Consider the following 19624-nt stretch of genomic DNA (forward strand, 5'->3'; position numbering starts at 1 on the left):
TACGAAAAAGGAAACAGTCAAAATATGAGCAGAAATTAATGAACTATGATTCAAAAAATTAATGAAATGAAGAGCTGGTTCTCTGAAAGGATAAATAAAATAGATAAACCACTGGCTATGCTCACAAAAATATAAAGAGAGAAAGCTATGATAAAATAAAACCAGGAGGGAGTCAGGCGGTAGCGCAACAGGTTAAGCACTCACGGCGCAAAAGTGCAAGGACCTGCATGCATATGGATCCCAGTTCAAGCCCCCAGCTATCCACCTGCAGGGGAGTCACTTCACAAGTGGTGAAGCAAGTCTGCAGGTGTCTTTCTCTCCACCTCTTTGTCTTCCCCTGTCTCTGTCCTATCCAACAATGACAACATCAATAACTACAACAATAAAACAATAAGGCTAACAAAAGGGAATAAATAAATATTTTTAAAAGTTTATTAAAAAAATCAGGAACGAGAGGTAAGATCACAACTGAAAATGGGGAGATACAAAGAATCATACATGAATACTATGAACATCTCTAAGGGAATAAATCGGACAACCTAGATAAAATGAATGAATTCCTAGTATCATCCCACCTGCTACACCTAACCCAGGAGTACGTAGATAGCTTAAACAAGCCAATCAATAGTTTAGAAATTGAATCAGTCAACTTTGGAGTATGGCACTAAAGTAAAAATCTCTTGGTGGAGGTGAGGGTAGACATTTAGTTTCACTGCAGGGTTGGGGGTTAGGGAGGGAGGGACAAAGATTTTTGGTGGTGGGAATGGTGTTGATGTACACTCCTATTAACTTAGTCTCACAAATCACTAATTAATATGAGAGGGGGAAAGTGGACTGAATGTCTCAAACTTTTTTTTTTTGCCCCCAGGGTAATTGCTGGGACTCAGTACCTGCACCATGATTCCACTGCTCCTGGAAGCCATTTTGTTTCCCCCTTTTTGCCCTTGTTGTTGTAGACTTGTTGTGGTTATGATTGTTGTTGATGTTGTTCGTTGTTGGATGAGAGAAAGAAATGGAGAGGAGGGGAAGACAGAGGAGGGAGAGAAAGATAGACACCTGCAGACCTGCTTCACTGCCTGTGAAGCGACTCCCCTGCAGATGGGGAGCCAGGGGCTCAAACCAGGATCCTTACGTTAGTCCTTGTGCTTTGTGCCACCTGCACTTAACCCGCTGCGCTACCACCTGACCCTCATGTCTCAAACTTTTTGATGCATAGACTATAGTATAGCTCTAAGTATATGTTCCTTCAATCTAAGCATGTAAGACTAAAAATTGTAAAAAAAAAAAAAAAAAAACTAGCATAGTCATGGGCCCTTTGGAATATAACTAAAATATGCCTACTAGCTATCTACAAAACGGAGACCCCAAAATCTTCATCTGTAGTATTCCAGACTTTATGTTTATGATTAGTCAACAATTTGTTTGGCTTTATATGTTAACTCCTTTCATCCACCAGGTTCCAGATGGTACCATGATGCCAACTGGACCTCCCTGGGCAGATGACCTCACCAATGTGTCCTGGAGCCCCGTTTCCCCAGAGTCTGCCCCACTAGGGAAAGAGACAGGCTGGGAGAATGGATTGACCTGTCAATGCCCATGTTTAGACCTTCTGCATCCCATAATGACCTGGGGTCCATACTCCCAGAGGGATAAAAAATAGAGAAGCTATCAGAGGAGGGGATGGGATATGGGGTTCTGGTGGTGGGAACTGTGTGGAGTTGTACCCCTCTCATCCTATGGTTTTTGTCAGTGTTCCCTTTTTATAAATAAAAATTAAAAAAAAATTGTGTGGAACCACAAAAGGCCATGAACTGCTGAAGCATTTTGTAGTTTATACTACAAAGCAGTAGCAATCAAAACAGCATTGTAATGGAATAAAAATGAAACTTGGATCAATGAAGCAAAATTAAAAGCCCAGAAATGAACTCACACATATACAACCACCTCTCTATGATAAATGGGCTAAAACCATTCAATGGGGTAAAGAAGGTCTCTTCAACACATGGTGCTGGGAAAATGGGATAGCCACATGTAGAAAAAGTGAAACAAGACTAATAATACCTAACACCATACACAAATCAAAATGGGTTAAAGATTTAGATATTAGATAAGAAACTCTAAAACTTATATAAGAAAATGTCGGGGGGAAACTTTGGAGGACTTTCACATAAAATATGTATTTGGAGACTCAATTCCATGGGCATAGGAAATGAAAATAAGAGTAAATAAATGGTATTGCATGAAACTAACGAGCTTCTATACATCAAAAGCAAACTACACAAGGATAACCAAGCAACCTAGTAAATGGGAGAAGATATTTACACATCACACATCTGATAGCAAACATGTATACAAAATTGGTACAGATTAACAAAAGCAAGAATAATCCAATAAAAAAGTGAGCCAAAGAAAGTTTTCTAAAGAAGAGATACAGATGGCCCACTGACAAATGAATAAATGCTCCACTTCATTTACCAGAGAAATGAAAATTAAAATTACACTGAGATACCATCTCACACCTCAACAAACCAGGAAGTGACAGATATTGGAGAGGTTGTGGAGAAAAAAGAACTTTGCTACACTGTTGATGGGAATGCAAACTGGTACAGCCCTTTGGAAGACTGTATGGAGAGTTCAACAAATAAAAATAAAGTACCTTATGATCTTAGGCATTTATCCAGTGGATACTCAAAGAGTAATTAGAAGAGACATAAGTACCTCTATGTTCATAGCTGCATTATTATCAATATGCAAAGAGTGGAAGAATCCTAAATACCTATCAACAGATGACTAGCTAAAGCTTGTGGGGGGTAGACAGCATAATGGTTATGCAAAGGGACTCTCATGCCTGAGGCTCCAAAGTCCCAGGTTCAATTCACCATAAACCAGAGCTGAGCAGTACTCTGGTTTAAGAAAATAAAATAAATAAAAAAAGAAGTTATGGGATATATATTCCACGGAATACTACTCTGCAATCAAAAAAGATTTTATTGTGTCCTATGTGACAAAATGGATTGAACTGGAGGTGATAATGCTTAGCAAAATAAATAGAGAGTTGAAAGACAAACTACCTGATGGTTTCATTCTTATTTGGAATTTACAGGTCTCATTTACATAAACTTGCCATTCAAACAAAACAGAAACAAGCAAAATGTTTGTAAGACTTGTGAGAACTATGGTAGTTATCTTGTGGGTTTGGAGGGTGGGGATACAGAAATTTGGTGATGGGTATGGTATAGAACTGTACATTGTAATCTTATATTCTTGTAACAAACTATTAATAAACAAAATTATGAATAAGAATAAATGAGATTTGGGGAGGTTCAAGAAAAATATGGTTTTGTGTTGAAGTCACTTAGTTTATACTTATAATTCAACATCGATTAACTAATTCATACTTCACATAATCAAATTAGACTAAAAGTGAATGAACATAAGAAGAATGTATCATAAGAAATAGCTAACCTTACTTGCCCTATCAGTGGTTAGGCCTCTGTCGTACATTTATAGACAGGGTTTTGATGAGAGCAACATTTATACTGACAAATATCCTTAGCTCTGAGATGCATCTAGTCTTTAGTTCCATGTGTTCGGTCATTGAGATGGATAATGGGAGATATAAATGACTAAATAAATGCATATCTTTATAATACACATGCTAAAATTGATTCACAGTACATTTCAATATATCTATACTGTATACTGACATTTAGAGACTTCTCTTTTTTTTAGTTAAATGATGAGTATTAATCTTTTTAAATTTTTTATTAGCAATTTAATAATGATTGATAAGATTATAAGATGATAGGGGTATAATTCCACACAGTTCCCACCACCAGAATTCTATGTCCCATCCCCTCCACTGGGAGCTTCCCTATTCTTTATCCCTCTGGGAGTATGGATGGAGAAGGTGGGAAGTCTTGCTTTTGTAGTTGCTTTTCTATTGGACATGGATGTGGGCAAGTATATCCATACCCCCAGCCTGTTTCTATTTTTCCCTAGTGGGTAAGGCCTTGGAGAGCTGGGATTCCAAGACACACAGGTGAGGTCACCTGCCCATGGAAGTCAGGATGGCATCATGATAGTGTTTGCAGCTTGGTGGCTGACAGGCTGTAAGATTAATGTTGATATCAAGTCTCCTTGCACTTAACTTTTACTGTAAAATATCTTGACACAATACAAATGCCTACCCTTCTAAAAAGAAAGGAAATCCACTTCTAGTCCTAAAGAAACAAGAGCACACTACTGAGGAATGACTGTTCCAGTTTTATTTTGTCATCTTTTGAAGGTGGTGGATGTCATTTGAAACTTAGAATGACTCTGTAAGTATAACAGTTGCACTAGGGCCTAGGCAGTGTTGGTAGTCTTCTTTAAATGGCAATGAAGTCTTTTTTCTTCAGCCAATGCTTATTAATTTTTAAAAAATGACAATTTTTTATATAATCATAAAGCTAAGTGCATGTAAAATTACTTTTTTAATCTGTGAAATATATAAACTATTACTACAATTCATTTCATTACTATCATAATTATTTAACTGAAATAGTTATAAGTTTCAGGATTTTAAAATATATTAGTTTATGAGAAAGATGCCAAGATTCTTCATACTAATTTTGTCACATGAAAATGAAAACTTCTGCTACATCTTACAAGATTCAACTTGATAGGGAATTTGAGGAATTGCCCTGATTATACTAGGTAGTAAAACTTTATAATTCTTTCTATGTTGGGAGAATCAACAAATATTTGGATCTGCACTGGAGGTTCTCATAAATCAGGCTGGTTCCTTGACAGGAGATATTAATAGAAGGAAACTGAAAATATACACAACCTCTTGATTCTGTTCTTGTTAAAAGCTTACATATTAATTTCATGGATGGAGGAGAGTAATCGAAACATAGCTCTGGCACACAGAGTGTGGGGACAGAACACAGGGCCTTATGCATGCCAAGTTTTGTGCTCTGACCACTGAGCAACCACTAGTTGCAACTGACTGACTTTCTACTGCCTATGCAACACATGTGCAAGATGAATAACTAAGAATAAAAGCTCACAGTTATTCAAAAAGTGATACAGACCATGTTAAAATGCAGTCATTAGGGGGCTGGGCAGTAGCACAACAGGTTAAGTGCACATTCCGCAGAAGTGCAAAGACCAGCTTAAGGATTCCAGTTCGAGCCCCAGGCTTCCTACCTGCAGGGGGGTCAATTGACAGGCAGTGAAGCAGGTCTGAAGGTGTCTGTCTTTCTCTCCCCGTCTTCCCCTCCTCTCTCAACTTCTCTCTGTCCTATCCAACAATAAGAGCAATAAGAACAACAAGAAGGGTACCAACGAGAGCAACAAAATGGGAAAAATAGCCTCCAGGAGCAGTGGATTCATGGTGCAGGTACTGAGCCCCAGCAATAACCCTGGAGACAAAAAAAAAAAAAAAAAAAGAGAGAGAGAGAAAGAAATGCAGTCATTAAAAAGATACACAGTGCTCCGCGAGGTGGTGTAGTAGATAAAGCAGTGGACTCTCAAGCATGAGGTCCTGAGTTCAATCCCCAGCAGCATATGTACCAGAGTGACGTCTGGTTCTTTCTCTCTCTCCTCCTGTCTTTCTCATGAATAAATAAATATCAAAAAAAAAAAAAAGATACACAGACGACTGACTCCACCAGTGTGTCCTAGAGCCTCACTTCCCCAGATCCCTGCCCTACGAGGAAAAGAGACAGGCTGGGAGTATGGATCAACCTGTCAATGGTCATGTTCAGTGGGGAAGCAGTTACAAAAGACAGACCTTCCACCTTCTGCACCTCCCATAATGACCCTGGGTCCATACTCCCAGAGGGATAAAGAACAGGAAAACTTTCAGGGAGAAGATGGTATATAGAGTTCTGGTGGTGAGAACTGTGTGGAACTGTACCCCTCTTATCATAGTGTTTTGTCAGTGTTTCCATTTTATAAATAAAAATTATACAAATAAAAAAGAATATGTGGTCTGGGAGTGGTGCAGTGGCTAAGGCACTAGACTCTCAAGCATAAGGTCTTGAGTTCGGTCCCCGGCAGCACATGTACCAGAGTGATGTCTGGTTCTTTCTCTCTCTCTCCTATCTTTCTTATTAATAAATAAATAGAATAAACACTTGAAAAATCAATAATTTTGACATGACATTTCTTTTCTAAAATTTCAATTCATTTTAATGAGAGATAGAAGGACACACACACCTACACACACTCCAGAGCACTGCTCAGCTTTTGCTTGGTAGCTATTATGGCATATGGCAGTGCCAGGGATTGAACCCAGGCACATGGAACCTCAGGCATGACTCTTTTGCATAGTTACCAAGCTATCTGCCCAGCAGGCCTGACATTTTCCCCCTCACCCCAGCTAAAATTTCTAAAACACTTCACCTAAGACAACAGAATACACATTCTTTTAATGGAACATAACTAGTGATAAAACAAGTCTCAATAAATTTAAATGTTTTGAGGTTATACAGGGCTGGAAAAATAGTTCACTTGGATAGTGTGCTAGTATGCCATGTACATGACCCAGGGTCAAGCCTGGCTCCCACTAAACTGAAGGAAATTTCAGTGCTATGGCCTCTCACTCTCTCTCTACTTCTCTTTCTCCATCTTCAAAGAAGGTAAAGGGGGAGAGGAAAAGAGGGAGAGAAAGAATATATAGTAGTTCTCTGGCCACAACAAAATTAACACTTAAGATTATCAATACTGAAAGATACCTAGAAAACCCTGGAGAAATAAATCAATATTCCTCTAATTTATCTATGGGTAATTATCAATACTGAAAGATACCTAGAAAACCCTGGAGAAATAAATCAATATTCCTCTAATTCATCTATGGGTAAATTAAAGATGTCAATGTAAATTAGAAAAATATTTTGAAATTAAGAGGGATGGGCAGAGGTATACCCTGTTAAGTACACACAGTACTAAGTACAAGGACCTGGGTTGGAGCCCCCACCTGCAGGGGTGGAGGCTTTCCAATTGGTAAAGCACGTCTACAGGTGTCTCTTTCTCTCTCCCTCTGGGAGTGGCAAAGTCATGATAAAGTTCCAATGGTAACACTGGTGGTAAAAATTAAATAATAAATTTGGGCAAAAGAGATGAAGATTATTTCATCAGAAAGGATATGTGGCAAACAATCACATGAAGTTATTTAACTTCAAGTCACTAGGAGGTGGCACAGTGGCTAAAGGACCAGACTTGAAAGCATGATGTTCTAGGCAGGAGAGATAGCATAACCATTATGCCAACAGACTGTCGTGCCTAAGGTTCCAAGGTCCTAGGTTTAATCCCTCATACCACTATAAGCCAGAGCTGAAAAAAATAAAGAAAACATGACATTCTGATATTGATCCCTAGCACCATTTGTGCCTGAGTTATGCCTTACTTGCCTCTTTATCACTCGTAAAAACTCACTATGAGCCCCAGGAGGTGGCAAGATAAATAAAATGTTAAACTTTCAATCTGTGGTCCTGAGTTCAATCTCTGACAATGTCAGGGTCACTGAAAAAAAAAAAAAGCAAAACTTAAAAATTAAAATTAAAAATAATTAAAAATTGTCTATCAGGCCGGGAGTATGGATCAACCTGTCAACGCCCATGTTCAGCAGGGAAGCAATTACAGAAGCCAGACCTTCCACCTTCTGCAACCCACAATGACCTTGGGTCCATGCTCCCAGAGGGTTAAAGAATAGGAAAGCTAACAGGGGGAGGGGATGGGATACAAAGTTCTGGTGGTGGGAATTGTGCAAAGCTGTATCCTCTTATCCTATGGTTTTGTCAATGTTTCCTTTTTATAAATAAAAAAATTTTAAAAATTAAGTTTATAGCTATGCAGGATGACATTATCAAACAGTGAAGGTATTTAACATCATAACTGAACCAACTAGAAAAGGAGCAGCAAAGAGAGCCCAAAGTCAATAGGATGAAGGAAGTAGTCAAAACTATAGCAGAAATTAATAAAATAGAAGCCAGAAAGATTATCCAAAAGATTAATGAAAACAATAGCTGGTTCTTCAAAAGGGTAAGTAAAATAGATTAGCTACTGGATAGATTCACAAAAAGCAAGAGAGAGAGAAACAGGCTGGGAATATGGATTGGCCTGTCAACACCATGTCCAGCGGAGAAGCAGTTATAGAAGCCAGACCTTCCACCTTCTGTGCCCCATAAAGATCTTTGGTCCATACTTTCAGAGGGATAAAGAATAGGGAAACTTCCAATGGAGAGGAGGGGATATGGAAGTCTGGTGGTGGAAACTATGGAATTTTACCCCTCTTATACCACAATCTTGTCAATCATTATTAAATCACTAATAAAATTATTTTAAAAATGTAAATAAAAAATCAGGAATAAGAGAGATGATATTACAACCAAAGATAGGGAGATACAAAGAAAAATACAAATGCCAGGCTGTGGTGCATATATTACAGTGCACAAGGACCTGGGTTCAAGCCCCCAGTACCTACCTTCAGGGTGGAAGCTTCACAAGCAGTACAGCAGGGTTGTAGGTTTCTGTCTGTCTGTCTGTCTGTCTATCTATCTCCCCTTTCACTCTCAATTCCTCTGTCCTATCAAATTAAATTAAATTAAAAAACAAAGAAAATACATGAATATTATGTACATCTCTATGCACATAAGTTGGACAACCTAGAGGAAATGCATGCATTCCTAGAATCATACCACCTGCCAAGCTTAACCCAAGATGGTGTCGATAGCTTGAACAGGTCAATCACTAGTACAGAAATTGGATCAGTCATCAGAAATCTTCCCAAGAATAAAAGCCTAGGCACAGATAACTTTACTAACAAATTCCACAAGACTTTCAAAGAAGCACACACACCTATTCTCCCCAAACTATTCCAGAAAATTAAGAGGACTCCAAAACATGTTCTATGGGGCAAGCATCACTCTAATCCCCAAAGCAGGAAAGAACTCTACTAAAAAAAATTATAGACCTTTATCTCTGATGAACATTGATGTAAAAAATGTTCAACAAAAGCTTAACAAATTGAATCTAACAACATATCGAGAATACTTCACCAAGACCAAGTAATATTCATCCCTGGGATGCAGGGATGGTTCAACAAATGTAAGTTAATCAATGTAATCCACCATATTAACAAAAATAAAGAGAAAAGTCACATGATCATACCAAATGATTCTGAAAAGGCACTTGACAAGATCCTACATCCATTTATGATAAAAAACCTTCCAGAAACTGGGAATAGAAGGACAAGTCCTAATCATAATAAAGACCATTTATGACAAACCCACAGGTAACCTCATTCTCAATGGGGAAAAGCTGAAAGCTTTCCTCCGATATTCAGGAATGAGACAACGATCTTCACTATCACCACTATTATTCAACATAACACTTGGGGTCCTTGCCACTATGATCTGATAAAAGATATCAAAGGTATACAGATTGGAAAGGGAAAAAAAATCAACTATGACAATTTGCTAATGAGATGATAATTTACCCAAAGAATTCCAAAGATGCCACTAAAAAACTACTGGAGATAACAAATTCAGTAAAGTAGCAGAATACAAAGTCAATATACATAAATCCATGGCATTTCTGTATAAATATGAGATACAGGCAAACAAGGGTAATGAAAAACTTTATCCCACTTACAATTGAACCCAAAAAGATAAAATAACTTGGAGTGAATCTCACACAGAGCATATGAAGGATAACTATATCCTTTACAAGAATAACTATAGAAATTTGTTAAAAGACTCTGAAAAGGACATACAGAAATAGAAAAACACTTTGTTCCTGGAATGGATGAATAAACATTAAAATAATCATTCTATCAAAAGCAATCTATAGTTTCAGTGCAATCTCTATCAAGATCCCAATGGCATTTTCAATAAAATGAGTAACTTGTCAAAAATTTGTGTGGAACCACAAAAAACTAGGAATAGCCAAAACACTTCTGGAAAAAAGGGAGGGGGAATGGAGGCATCATGCTCCAAAACTTCAGTTTATAGTATAATGCAATAGCAGTTAAGGCAGCATGGTACTGGAATAAAAATGGAAACTTGGATAATGGAATAGTATCAAAATCCCGGAAATAAGCCCACATATAAACAGCCACCTACTATATGACAAAGGGGCCATGATTCAAAATGATTCAATGAGGTAAGGAAGGTCTCTTCAACAAATGGTGCTGGGAAAATTGGACATGTAGAAAAGTCAAAATAGATCAAAATTTAACACCATAAACAAATAAAAATAGAGCAAATATTTGGATACTAGACCTCTAAAATTTAGAAGAAAACAATGGTGAAACATTGCAGGACCTTCACATCAAAGATATATTTGGAGACTCAATCCCATGGACACAGGAAGTAAAACTGAGAGTAAATAAATGGGACTGCATCAGACTAAAAAGCTTCTACACACAAAAGGAAATTATAGAAAGGTAAGCAGGCAACCTACTGGAGAAGATACTTGCATATTACACATCTAACAAATAAGTGATATAAAACATCCATAAAGAACTGGAACAGCTCTACAAAAGAAAAAATTTGTATGTCTAACAAAGGGACTTTACAAAGTTAATCCAATTACCAAATAATGTGATGATAACAGTAACTATCCATTGTCTTCTTGAACCCTAAGACAGCAGGAACCTCCCATTTCCACTATAGAGCCTAAACGTCCCCCAGTCCTGGGACCCTAGGGTAGGGCCCACTTTCCCATATGCTTCTCCCAATTCTTATCAAATAATATTGCATCTGCTGATTGCAACCTAATCAACGCAACGAGTGCCACCCAGCATGCTTCACTTCAGACTGTGTCCAGAGACTTCAGGTGTGGAACGAGAACCCTTCAGCTTCATCACTCAGGTGAGACCTTTCCTTTCATAGTATTCTCTAATTCCATCCCAGGTGGTTCCCTTCCTAACAAAGTCCCAAAACCTAGATATACACCACGTTCCAGGAGATAGAGCATATGTTCACACGTATCCATAAACTAGGGCAAATATATACCTGAAAGCAGTAGTACACTAGAGTTTGCAGTGAGTACCCCCCAACACTTCATCTCCACTATTCCAACCTTTGGGTCCATGATTGCTCAACAATTTGTTTAGCTTTGTATGTTAACTCTCTTTTCAGTCACCAGGTTCCAGATGCTATCAGGATGCCGGCCAGGCTTCCCTGGACTGAAGACCCCACCAATGCGTCCTGGAGCTCTACTTCCCCAGAGTCTCACCCCACTAGGGAAAGAGAGAGGCAGACTGGGAGTATGGATCGACCAGTCAATGCCCATGTTCACCGGGGAAGCAATCACAGAAGCCAGACCTCCCACCTTCTGCAACCCACAACGACCCTGGGTCCATGCTCCCAGAGGGATAGAGAATGGAAAAGCTATTGGGGAGGGGATGGGATATGGAGATTGGGTGGCGGGAATTGTGTGGAGTTGTAACCCCCCATCCTATGATTTTGTTAATGTCTCCTTTCTTAAATAAATTTTAAAAAAGAAAAAAATTAATAACCCAATAAAATGGTGGGCCAAAGAACTGAAGGGACAGCTTACTAAAGAGATACACATGGCCCATAGACATATGTTCTATTTCACTTATCACTAGAGAAGTGCAAATTAAACTACACTAATATCTAGTGTCACACCTGTGATAATGGCATCATCAAAAAATGGGAAATGGCAAGTTGTAGAGAAAAGGGACTCTGACACACTGCTGGTTGAATGCAAACAGGTGCAGCTCCTTTGGAAGACTAATAAAAAAATAAATAAAAATGGAATTCCTTTATGATCCAGCAATACGACTCATAGGCATTTATTTAAAGCACATGCAAACACTAATTCAAAGAGAACTATGCACCCCTATGTTCATTGCTGCATTATTCACAATTGCCAAAGAGTGGAGGCAGCCTAAATTCCCATAAACACAGTAGTGGATAAAGATGTTATAGAATACAGACTCCTTGGAATACTACTCTGCAGTCAAAAAGGATGTTGTTGTGTTCTTGTGAATAAAATAGATGGAGCTGGAGGTGATTCTATTTAGTGAAATAAGTAAAGAGATGAAAGACAACTACTGAACAGTCTCCCTCAGATGTAAAATCTAGAGAACTGATGCACACTAACTTGCCAAACAAATAAGTAATCAAGCAAACAAAACTAATCAGAAGCAAACAAACTGTTTCTAAGACTTTGTGAGAAAAGTGTGAGGGTGGGGACACAGGGCTGTGCTGGTGAGTGTGGTATGGAGCTATACCCTGTAATCTTACAAAATTTTGTAAGCCACAATGAATCAAAAATAAAAAATAAGATAGGATGGCAGGTAGGTAAGTAGAGATATATTAAGATACCAAAAAGAGATAAACTCCTAGGCCAGACCGTAGAGCAGCGGGGTTAAGCACACATGGCATGAAGCACAAGAACTGACGAAAGGATCCAGGCTCCAGGCCCTGGCTCCCCACCTGCGGGGTGTGTGTGTGTATTTGTGTGTGTGTGTGTCACCTCATAGGCTGTGAAACAGGTCTGCAGGTGTCTATCTTTCTCTACCCGTCTTCCTCTCCTCTCTCAATTTCTCTGTTTTATCCTACAACAATCTAAATAAATACAACAGCAACAATAACAACAAGGGTGACAACAGGGGCAACAAAATGGGAAAAAATGGCCTCCAGGAGCAGTGGATTTGTAGTGCAGGCAACAAGCTCCAGTGATAACCCTAGAGGCAAAAAATAGAGATAAACTTTCTCACAATTTTTATTAAAATTGGGACTCCTTGCAAAATGTTACTGTGTATGGCAAAGAAGGAAAAGAAGTCACCTTAAATCTAGAGTAATTTAGTTCTTTTGCATACAAGGTATAGTCACAAATAAATTTCTACATCCTTAATCTTAAAAAATAAAATAAGAGCTAAAAAATGGAAGCCTAGAAATTGTAGACATTTTCATGAGTAAGCAGAAGAGGATAAAAAGGTAATAAGACAGCACCTGGTATCAAAAAACACAAGTACAATCAGAGACTGAAATCAATGAAAGTAGAAAGCAATCGCCAAATGCTGAAACGTCACCTAGAAACTTAAAATACAGGTATCAAGTAGGAAGTCACTGGTGCTTTTTTTCAAGACCAATTCCAAGTGAGATATGGATCAGAAATGAAGATGCAGAGGAAGCAGAACTATGAAAAGGTGGACAGAAAGGAAACAGTTTTAAGAAAGGATACATTTGTTCATTTTATAGTTTGGTTTGGGTCTGTGTTTGCTGATGTGTTAAGATCTGTGATATACAGTGAAGAAGGTGATAAAATCAAGGTATCTAAGAGAATAACGTAGGACCCAGAGCAAACCAGTGGTGGATGCAGTCTTGGACAAGAAGGTGGTCTCATTTTTCAGCATCTTAGGGAAGAAATCTGTGGAAAAGTAGTTTGTTAGGTAGGTGGGTGGGTGGATAAGAGGATGGTGAGACGTATAGTATAGTATTTATCTTGTGAGATCCTCTGAAGAGGGCAGAGAGCTAAGTGATCATCTGCTTTCAAAAAGATCAGTGCTATGTGTAAGAGGTTTTATGAAAATAGGAAGGCCTTAGTATCTGAGTAGTATACCTTGAGACCTTTTCCTAAAATTAATCTTAATCTTTGTAGAAATATGGGTGACTGTCAAGTATAGGAATTGTGGTTACATATGGCTTCCATGTGGGAGGATGGCACTTCAAGTTCCCTCATGAGGAAAATATGTTCATATTCTAATAACACTATAATAGCTTTCTAATTCTCAACATATTGTGAAGTGATTATAAGAATTTAGAATGGCAGTTATAACCTTGGAAGAGTTTTTCTTTAACTTTACACTAGCTGACCTAAAGTAAGACTACAAAAATCTTTGCATAATAGCATAAACCACTGCAATGTTAACATATGAAAATATTTTAAAGTATGATCTATCTCAACTGCTTACATTGTTTGCTACACCTTTCATGTCAAACTTTCCAAAGCCTTGCATAACAAGCATCTGTTATGAGGGCAAAAAAAACAAAACAAGAAACTCTCATAAATGCTCCTTAGTGGGGAAACTGTACATGTAACTACCTGCTTATATATGCAGTAACTTGAATTATACATGAAAATTCCACACAGATGCCCAGAATCAGCTCTGTGTTAATTTAAGAAGTTATTAAAATTTTTGGATGTATTTAATAGTAGATCCTAAGAAAAATATGTTCTTTAAATAGGGTTTTCTTTTAAAATTCGATTAACTGGAATCCACTGTGTTAAGAAATTCACTCTTCTCAGGAAAAGTAATTTTTGACAAACAAATATCTAGTAATACATTAAAATTGGGGGAAACTCTTATGGGAGACTCACTGCATAGTTAGATCTTTAAAAGAGTTTGTGATTCTGTAGTATGTCCATAACGTATAAAACTTGTTTTATTGAAAATAAAATTTTAATGATAAATGTCAGTTTCAAAAGCTATCACCTTTTCATTTGAAGGCTTGACTTCTAATGGGTAATTCTCTTCCAAGAGACCTTCTTGGGAAAAAAAGGTGACAGCCAACTCATTGCTTAATTGATTTAGGAACAGAGCCCAGGGAAACAGTCCAATTAAGTTTACAAGTTGGCAATTAGCAGGAAGCCCTCTAAATCCCTACATTGAAAGCCTGTTTACTTTAGTAAGAAGACAAATGTGCTAGAGATAGGAAGAGAAAGCTGTGCTTTTTGCAAAGCTATTGTGAACAGGTATACAAGAAGGGCTGAAGAAAAGCTAGGTATATATGGGCAGACAACTGGCTATTTGATAGGAAACTAGGTAAATTAGAGGTGTGTGTGTCTGTCTGTGTGTGTGTATACACAATGGTGTATATGCATGCACGCACATTTAAACTGAAACGTAAAATGATTAACTTGTGCTTTTAATCAGTATTATGTACAGGGACAGACAATTGTAAAACAGGTAGTTACTGAACCTCTGGACTTTTTTCAAGTCAGTACCTCACACATGCATGATTTTACCACTCATTGGTTGCTTTTTCATTAAGATAGAGAGACAGAGAGCAAAGGAGTGACACTGCAGTAACGGAGGACACTTTGGTAACATGTCACCTCCATGAGTACCTGGGCTTGAACCTGGTCCACATACATAGTATGATATATGCCCTATCTGGTGAGCTATTTCTCCAGCCAATAACTGGATTATTTAGTAGTAAATGGCATTCCAAACATTGCTCTTGAACTGTATTTACATTATAAATGCATTTAATTGTATTTTTTATTTCATATATTCAATTGTAGAGGCAAGTAATTACATTAAAAACAATTCTGTACACAAAATCAAATCTTGAAAAAGATTTGAAAAGGTATTTACTTTTCTGTTTTCAAGTAGTCGTAATATGCAATGAAAATTTGGATTTTTATTTTTTCATTATTTATTTATTTTTAATTTTTTATATGTATTTACTTAATTTTCCCTTTTTTTTAATTTAAGAAAGGATAAATTAACAAAACCATAGGGTAGGAGGGGTACAACTCCACACAATTCCCACCACCCAATCTCCATATCCCACCCCACCCCCGATAGCTTTCCCACTCCCTATTCCTCTGGGAGCATGGACCCCTGGTCATTGTGGGTTGTAGAAGGTGGAAGGTCTGGCTTCTGTAATTGCTTCCCCGCTGAACATGGATGTTGACTGGTCGGTCTATACTCCCAGTCTGCCTCTCTCTTTCCCTAGTAGGGTGGCTCTCTGGGGAAGCAGAGCTCCAGGACACATTGGTGGGGTCTTCAGTCTAGGGAAGCCTGGCCGGCATCCTGATGACATCTGGAACCTGGTGGCTGAAAAGAGAGTTAACATGCGAAGCCAAACAAATTGTTGAGCAATCATGGACCCAAAGGTTGGAATAGTGGAGAGGAAGTGTTAGGGGGATACTCACTGCAAACTCTAGTGTACTTCTGCTTTCAGGTATATATTTTGCAGTAGTTTATGGATACGCGTGAACATATGCTCTCTCTCACAGAAACTGGTGTATATCTAGGTTATGGGACTTTGTTAGAAAGTGAACCACCTGAGATGGAATTAGAGTATACTATGAAAGGAAAGGTCTCACCAGAGTAATGAAGCTGAAGGGTTGTCATTCCACATGTGAAGTCTCTGGACACAGTCTGAAGTGAAGCATGTTGAGGTGGCCATCGTTGTGTTGATTAGGTTGTGATCGGCAGATGCAATATTATTTGATATAGATTGGGAGAGGCATATGGGAAAGTGGGCCCTATCCAAAGGTTCCAGGACTGGGGGAAGTAGGGGCTCTATAGTGGAGATGTGAGGTTCCTGCTGTCTTAAGGGTTCAAAAAGACAATCGATAGTTAATGTTATCATCACATTATTTGGTAATTGGGTTAACTTTGAAAAGTCCTTTTGTTAGGGTTTGCTGTACAGTACCCAGTATCTTGTATATAGCTGTGCTATTGGTTGCTTCTGATCTACTTGTTGCCCTTGTTTTTCAGTGTTGTTATAGTTATTATTGTTGTTATTGATGTCTTCATTGTTGGATAGGACAGAAAGAAATGGAGAGAGGAGGGGAAGACGGGGGAGAGAGAGACACCTGTAGACCTGCTTCACCACCTGTGAAGTGACTCCCCTATAGGTGGGGAGCCAGGGACTTGAACCAGGATTCTTAAGCCAGTCCTTGCGCTTTGCGCCACGTGTGCTTAACCTGCTGCGCTACCGCCTGACTCCATTATTTTTTGAAAACCTGATTTTTAAACCTAAGCTATGTTCGCTAAAGAGTATTAAATTCTACGAATCTACTTTAAGAATACCATATTTCAGGACACAGTTGATCATGCAAAAATACAGTAGGGGCCAGGCAGTGGTGCACCTTGTTAAGCACACATTACCATGTGCAAGGACCTGGATTCAAGCCCTGCTCCCCATCTAGAGGGGGTAAGCTTCACGAGCAGTGAAGCAAGTACTGAATGTGTCTCTTTTTCCTTCCCTCGCAATTTCTCTATGTTTTACTAAACAAAGGGTGGAGGGGGAGAGAAATAATGGCCACCAGGAGCAGTGGATTCATTGTGCAGGTACTGAACCTCAGAGATAACTCTGGTGACAATAAATACATAAATAAAATTAGAAATTAAAAATTCTGTCATAACAATAAGATTTAATTTTTATGTTTTCTGGTTAAAATTGGTATGGAGTCATCTTTCAATAGGATACTTCAATCAAAGACAGGCTACATATATAGTGGTGATCTTTATATACACAGGCTAGATGTGTAAGAGGGTATTCCATCTAGCTTTGTGTAAGTACACACTAGCATTTGTACAACAATGAATCTGCTTAATAATGCATTTCTCAGTAATAACTCATCATTGAGTGATCCATGCCTATATTGATAAGTTCTGTTGATAGTTTTTGTCTGGACAGAAAAAAAGATTAGTTATACAAATATCTTTAGCAAACTCTAAATATTTGATTTCTCTTCTTTTAAAACACTCAATACAATTCCAATCTGGAAAGCAATGGGCCCCTATAACCTAAAATAATTTTTTATAAAGTATCCACAACATAGAATTCTTTAAAAAAACACAGTAAGTGCTTTTACGTATTTATATAGCTATTTTTGAAAACTTTTAAAAAGTACTTTATTGAATTTCATTTCACTGTTCATTATCTAGATCTCAAGTATACATCATTGACTATCAACATGTGTATCTCTTTGTCTTGATTCGTACCTAACTTAACAACCCAGTCTTCTTTCTTCCTTTTTGACAACCACTAATAGTCCAAATTCATAGTCCAAACACTAATGCTGTTTTTTACTTAGTCTATCTATTCTCTACCACATATAAATAAAATCATATAATGCTTTTCTATTTCCATATGGATTATTTAACTTAGCATAATACATGTGCTTATTTCCTAAGGAATTGTTTGAGTAGTTTATTTTGACAAATCAACTATGGATGATTAAGCTTTTTATTCATCACAGGGCACAGTAAGTACAATTTATAATTCTTTAATATCCACGGCTCCTTTTACTTTTACAAAATGATCTACAATATCTTCTTACTATGAAATGTTTGAAAAAAAAGAAAACTGATAGCCTCAATACTAGTTTTATTGTCTTAATTTTACTATCATCATCATAACCAGTTTGATTTACTTACTTACCCATTTCCTTAACTTACCAAGTTTAAATAAAAGTACACCTAAAGGTCCTCTGTCAAATCTAAGGAAAAGGAGATTATAGATTTCCATACTTTCAGGTCTCTGAGATACAACTGGAGGAGCTATCCACTGCATTTCAACAAGACTGCTGGAAACATGAAAGTATTTATTAAATTGCAGAGTCTCCCTGGGTGAGCGGTCTTCAGCCAAGAGTTGGGTGTTAATAGGAGATAGAGCCATATCAAAAATTTGCAGCTCTCCTTGATTACTGCCAACTAGCAGAATGGCACCACTTGGGTGGCAGCTTATTAATGAAGGTAAAAGTTCAGCTTGGGCTAAGAGAGTGACTCTGCGGTAAGTTTCATAAAGAATTATTGAAGAATCTTCACAGCCCAGAATCAGTTTGTCTTCAGCAACACTTCTGCAGCAGCTAATGGCCTTTGATTTCAGTGGTATCCTGGTGACTGACATACACTGGATTTTGTTCCGAACAGATTCGTAGGTGCAGCTGTCAACCATGTGCTCTTTGTCTGTACTGATGGACTGTTCCACTGTGATTATCTGGTAAGGTTGCTTGGTGCCAAAGCAAACATCCATTGGGTTCCATTCTGTGCGGACAGAACTCAGTATCTGAAAAAGTATATCAAGTACATCCAGATAAAGCTGTCATACATAAGCCTGATTATTAAAATCCTACTGAAAACCACACATACACAGGTATGTGCATATATACTATAAGTTATATATATATATATCACATGGAACACATAAGAATATTATACAGTACAGCTGCATAATTATAACACTATGATTTAGAAAGGTTGCAAATAACTTTAAGAAACCTATATCCCTCAATACGTAAAACAGGTGAGGTAGTATTTTAGTAAAATAATATAATTAGAATATCTAAATATACTATCAACAGAAGACTGATTTTTAAAGGATAAATTAAGGAATTTACAATCTCTATCTTACCTACTACTCTCTCTAGTTCAGCACTATTTACCAAAAATAGAATTGATTGTTAGGCAAAGGAAGAAATTTATAAGCCTGTTAACAGCATTGTTTTTTTTTTTTTTTCCTCCAGGGTTATTGCTGGGCTCGGTGCCTGCACCATGAATCCACCGCTCCTGGAGGTCATTTTTCCCTTTTCTTGTTGCCCTAGTTGTTGCAGCCTCGTTGCGATTATTATTGCCATTGTTGACGTTGCTTTGTTGTTGGATAGGACAGAGAGAAATGGAGAGAGGAGGGGAAGACAGAGAGAGAGGGGGAGAGAAAGATAGACACCTGCAGACCCGCTTCACCGCCTGTGAAGTGACTCCCCTGCAGGTGGGACCCGGGGCCCCGAACCGGGATCCTTACGCCAGTCCCTGTGCTTTGCGCCACGTGTGCTTAACCCACTGCGCCACCGCCCGACTCCTGTTAACAGCATTGTTAACACTAAACCTTACTAATAGAAAGGATATAAAGGATTG

The 19624-nt window shown here is 38.0% G+C and overlaps 1 protein-coding gene across 1 annotated transcript in view; it reads right to left on the bottom strand.

Annotated features, from left to right (window-relative positions):
- LOC132536589 (WD repeat-containing and planar cell polarity effector protein fritz homolog) overlaps positions 1 to 18775 on the bottom strand; it is a 45507-nt gene extending 26732 nt beyond the window's left edge. The window contains exon 1 of the mRNA XM_060184669.1: positions 18170 to 18775. Within this exon, the coding sequence (XP_060040652.1) occupies positions 18170 to 18746 (577 nt within the window). The 5' untranslated portion in view covers positions 18747 to 18775. The remainder of the gene's footprint in view (positions 1 to 18169) is intronic.
- Positions 18776 to 19624: the final 849 nt, after the last annotated feature.

The sequence above is a fragment of the Erinaceus europaeus genome, unplaced genomic scaffold, assembly GCF_950295315.1.
Source record: "Erinaceus europaeus unplaced genomic scaffold, mEriEur2.1 scaffold_742, whole genome shotgun sequence".
Taxonomy (NCBI): Eukaryota; Metazoa; Chordata; class Mammalia; order Eulipotyphla; family Erinaceidae; genus Erinaceus; species Erinaceus europaeus.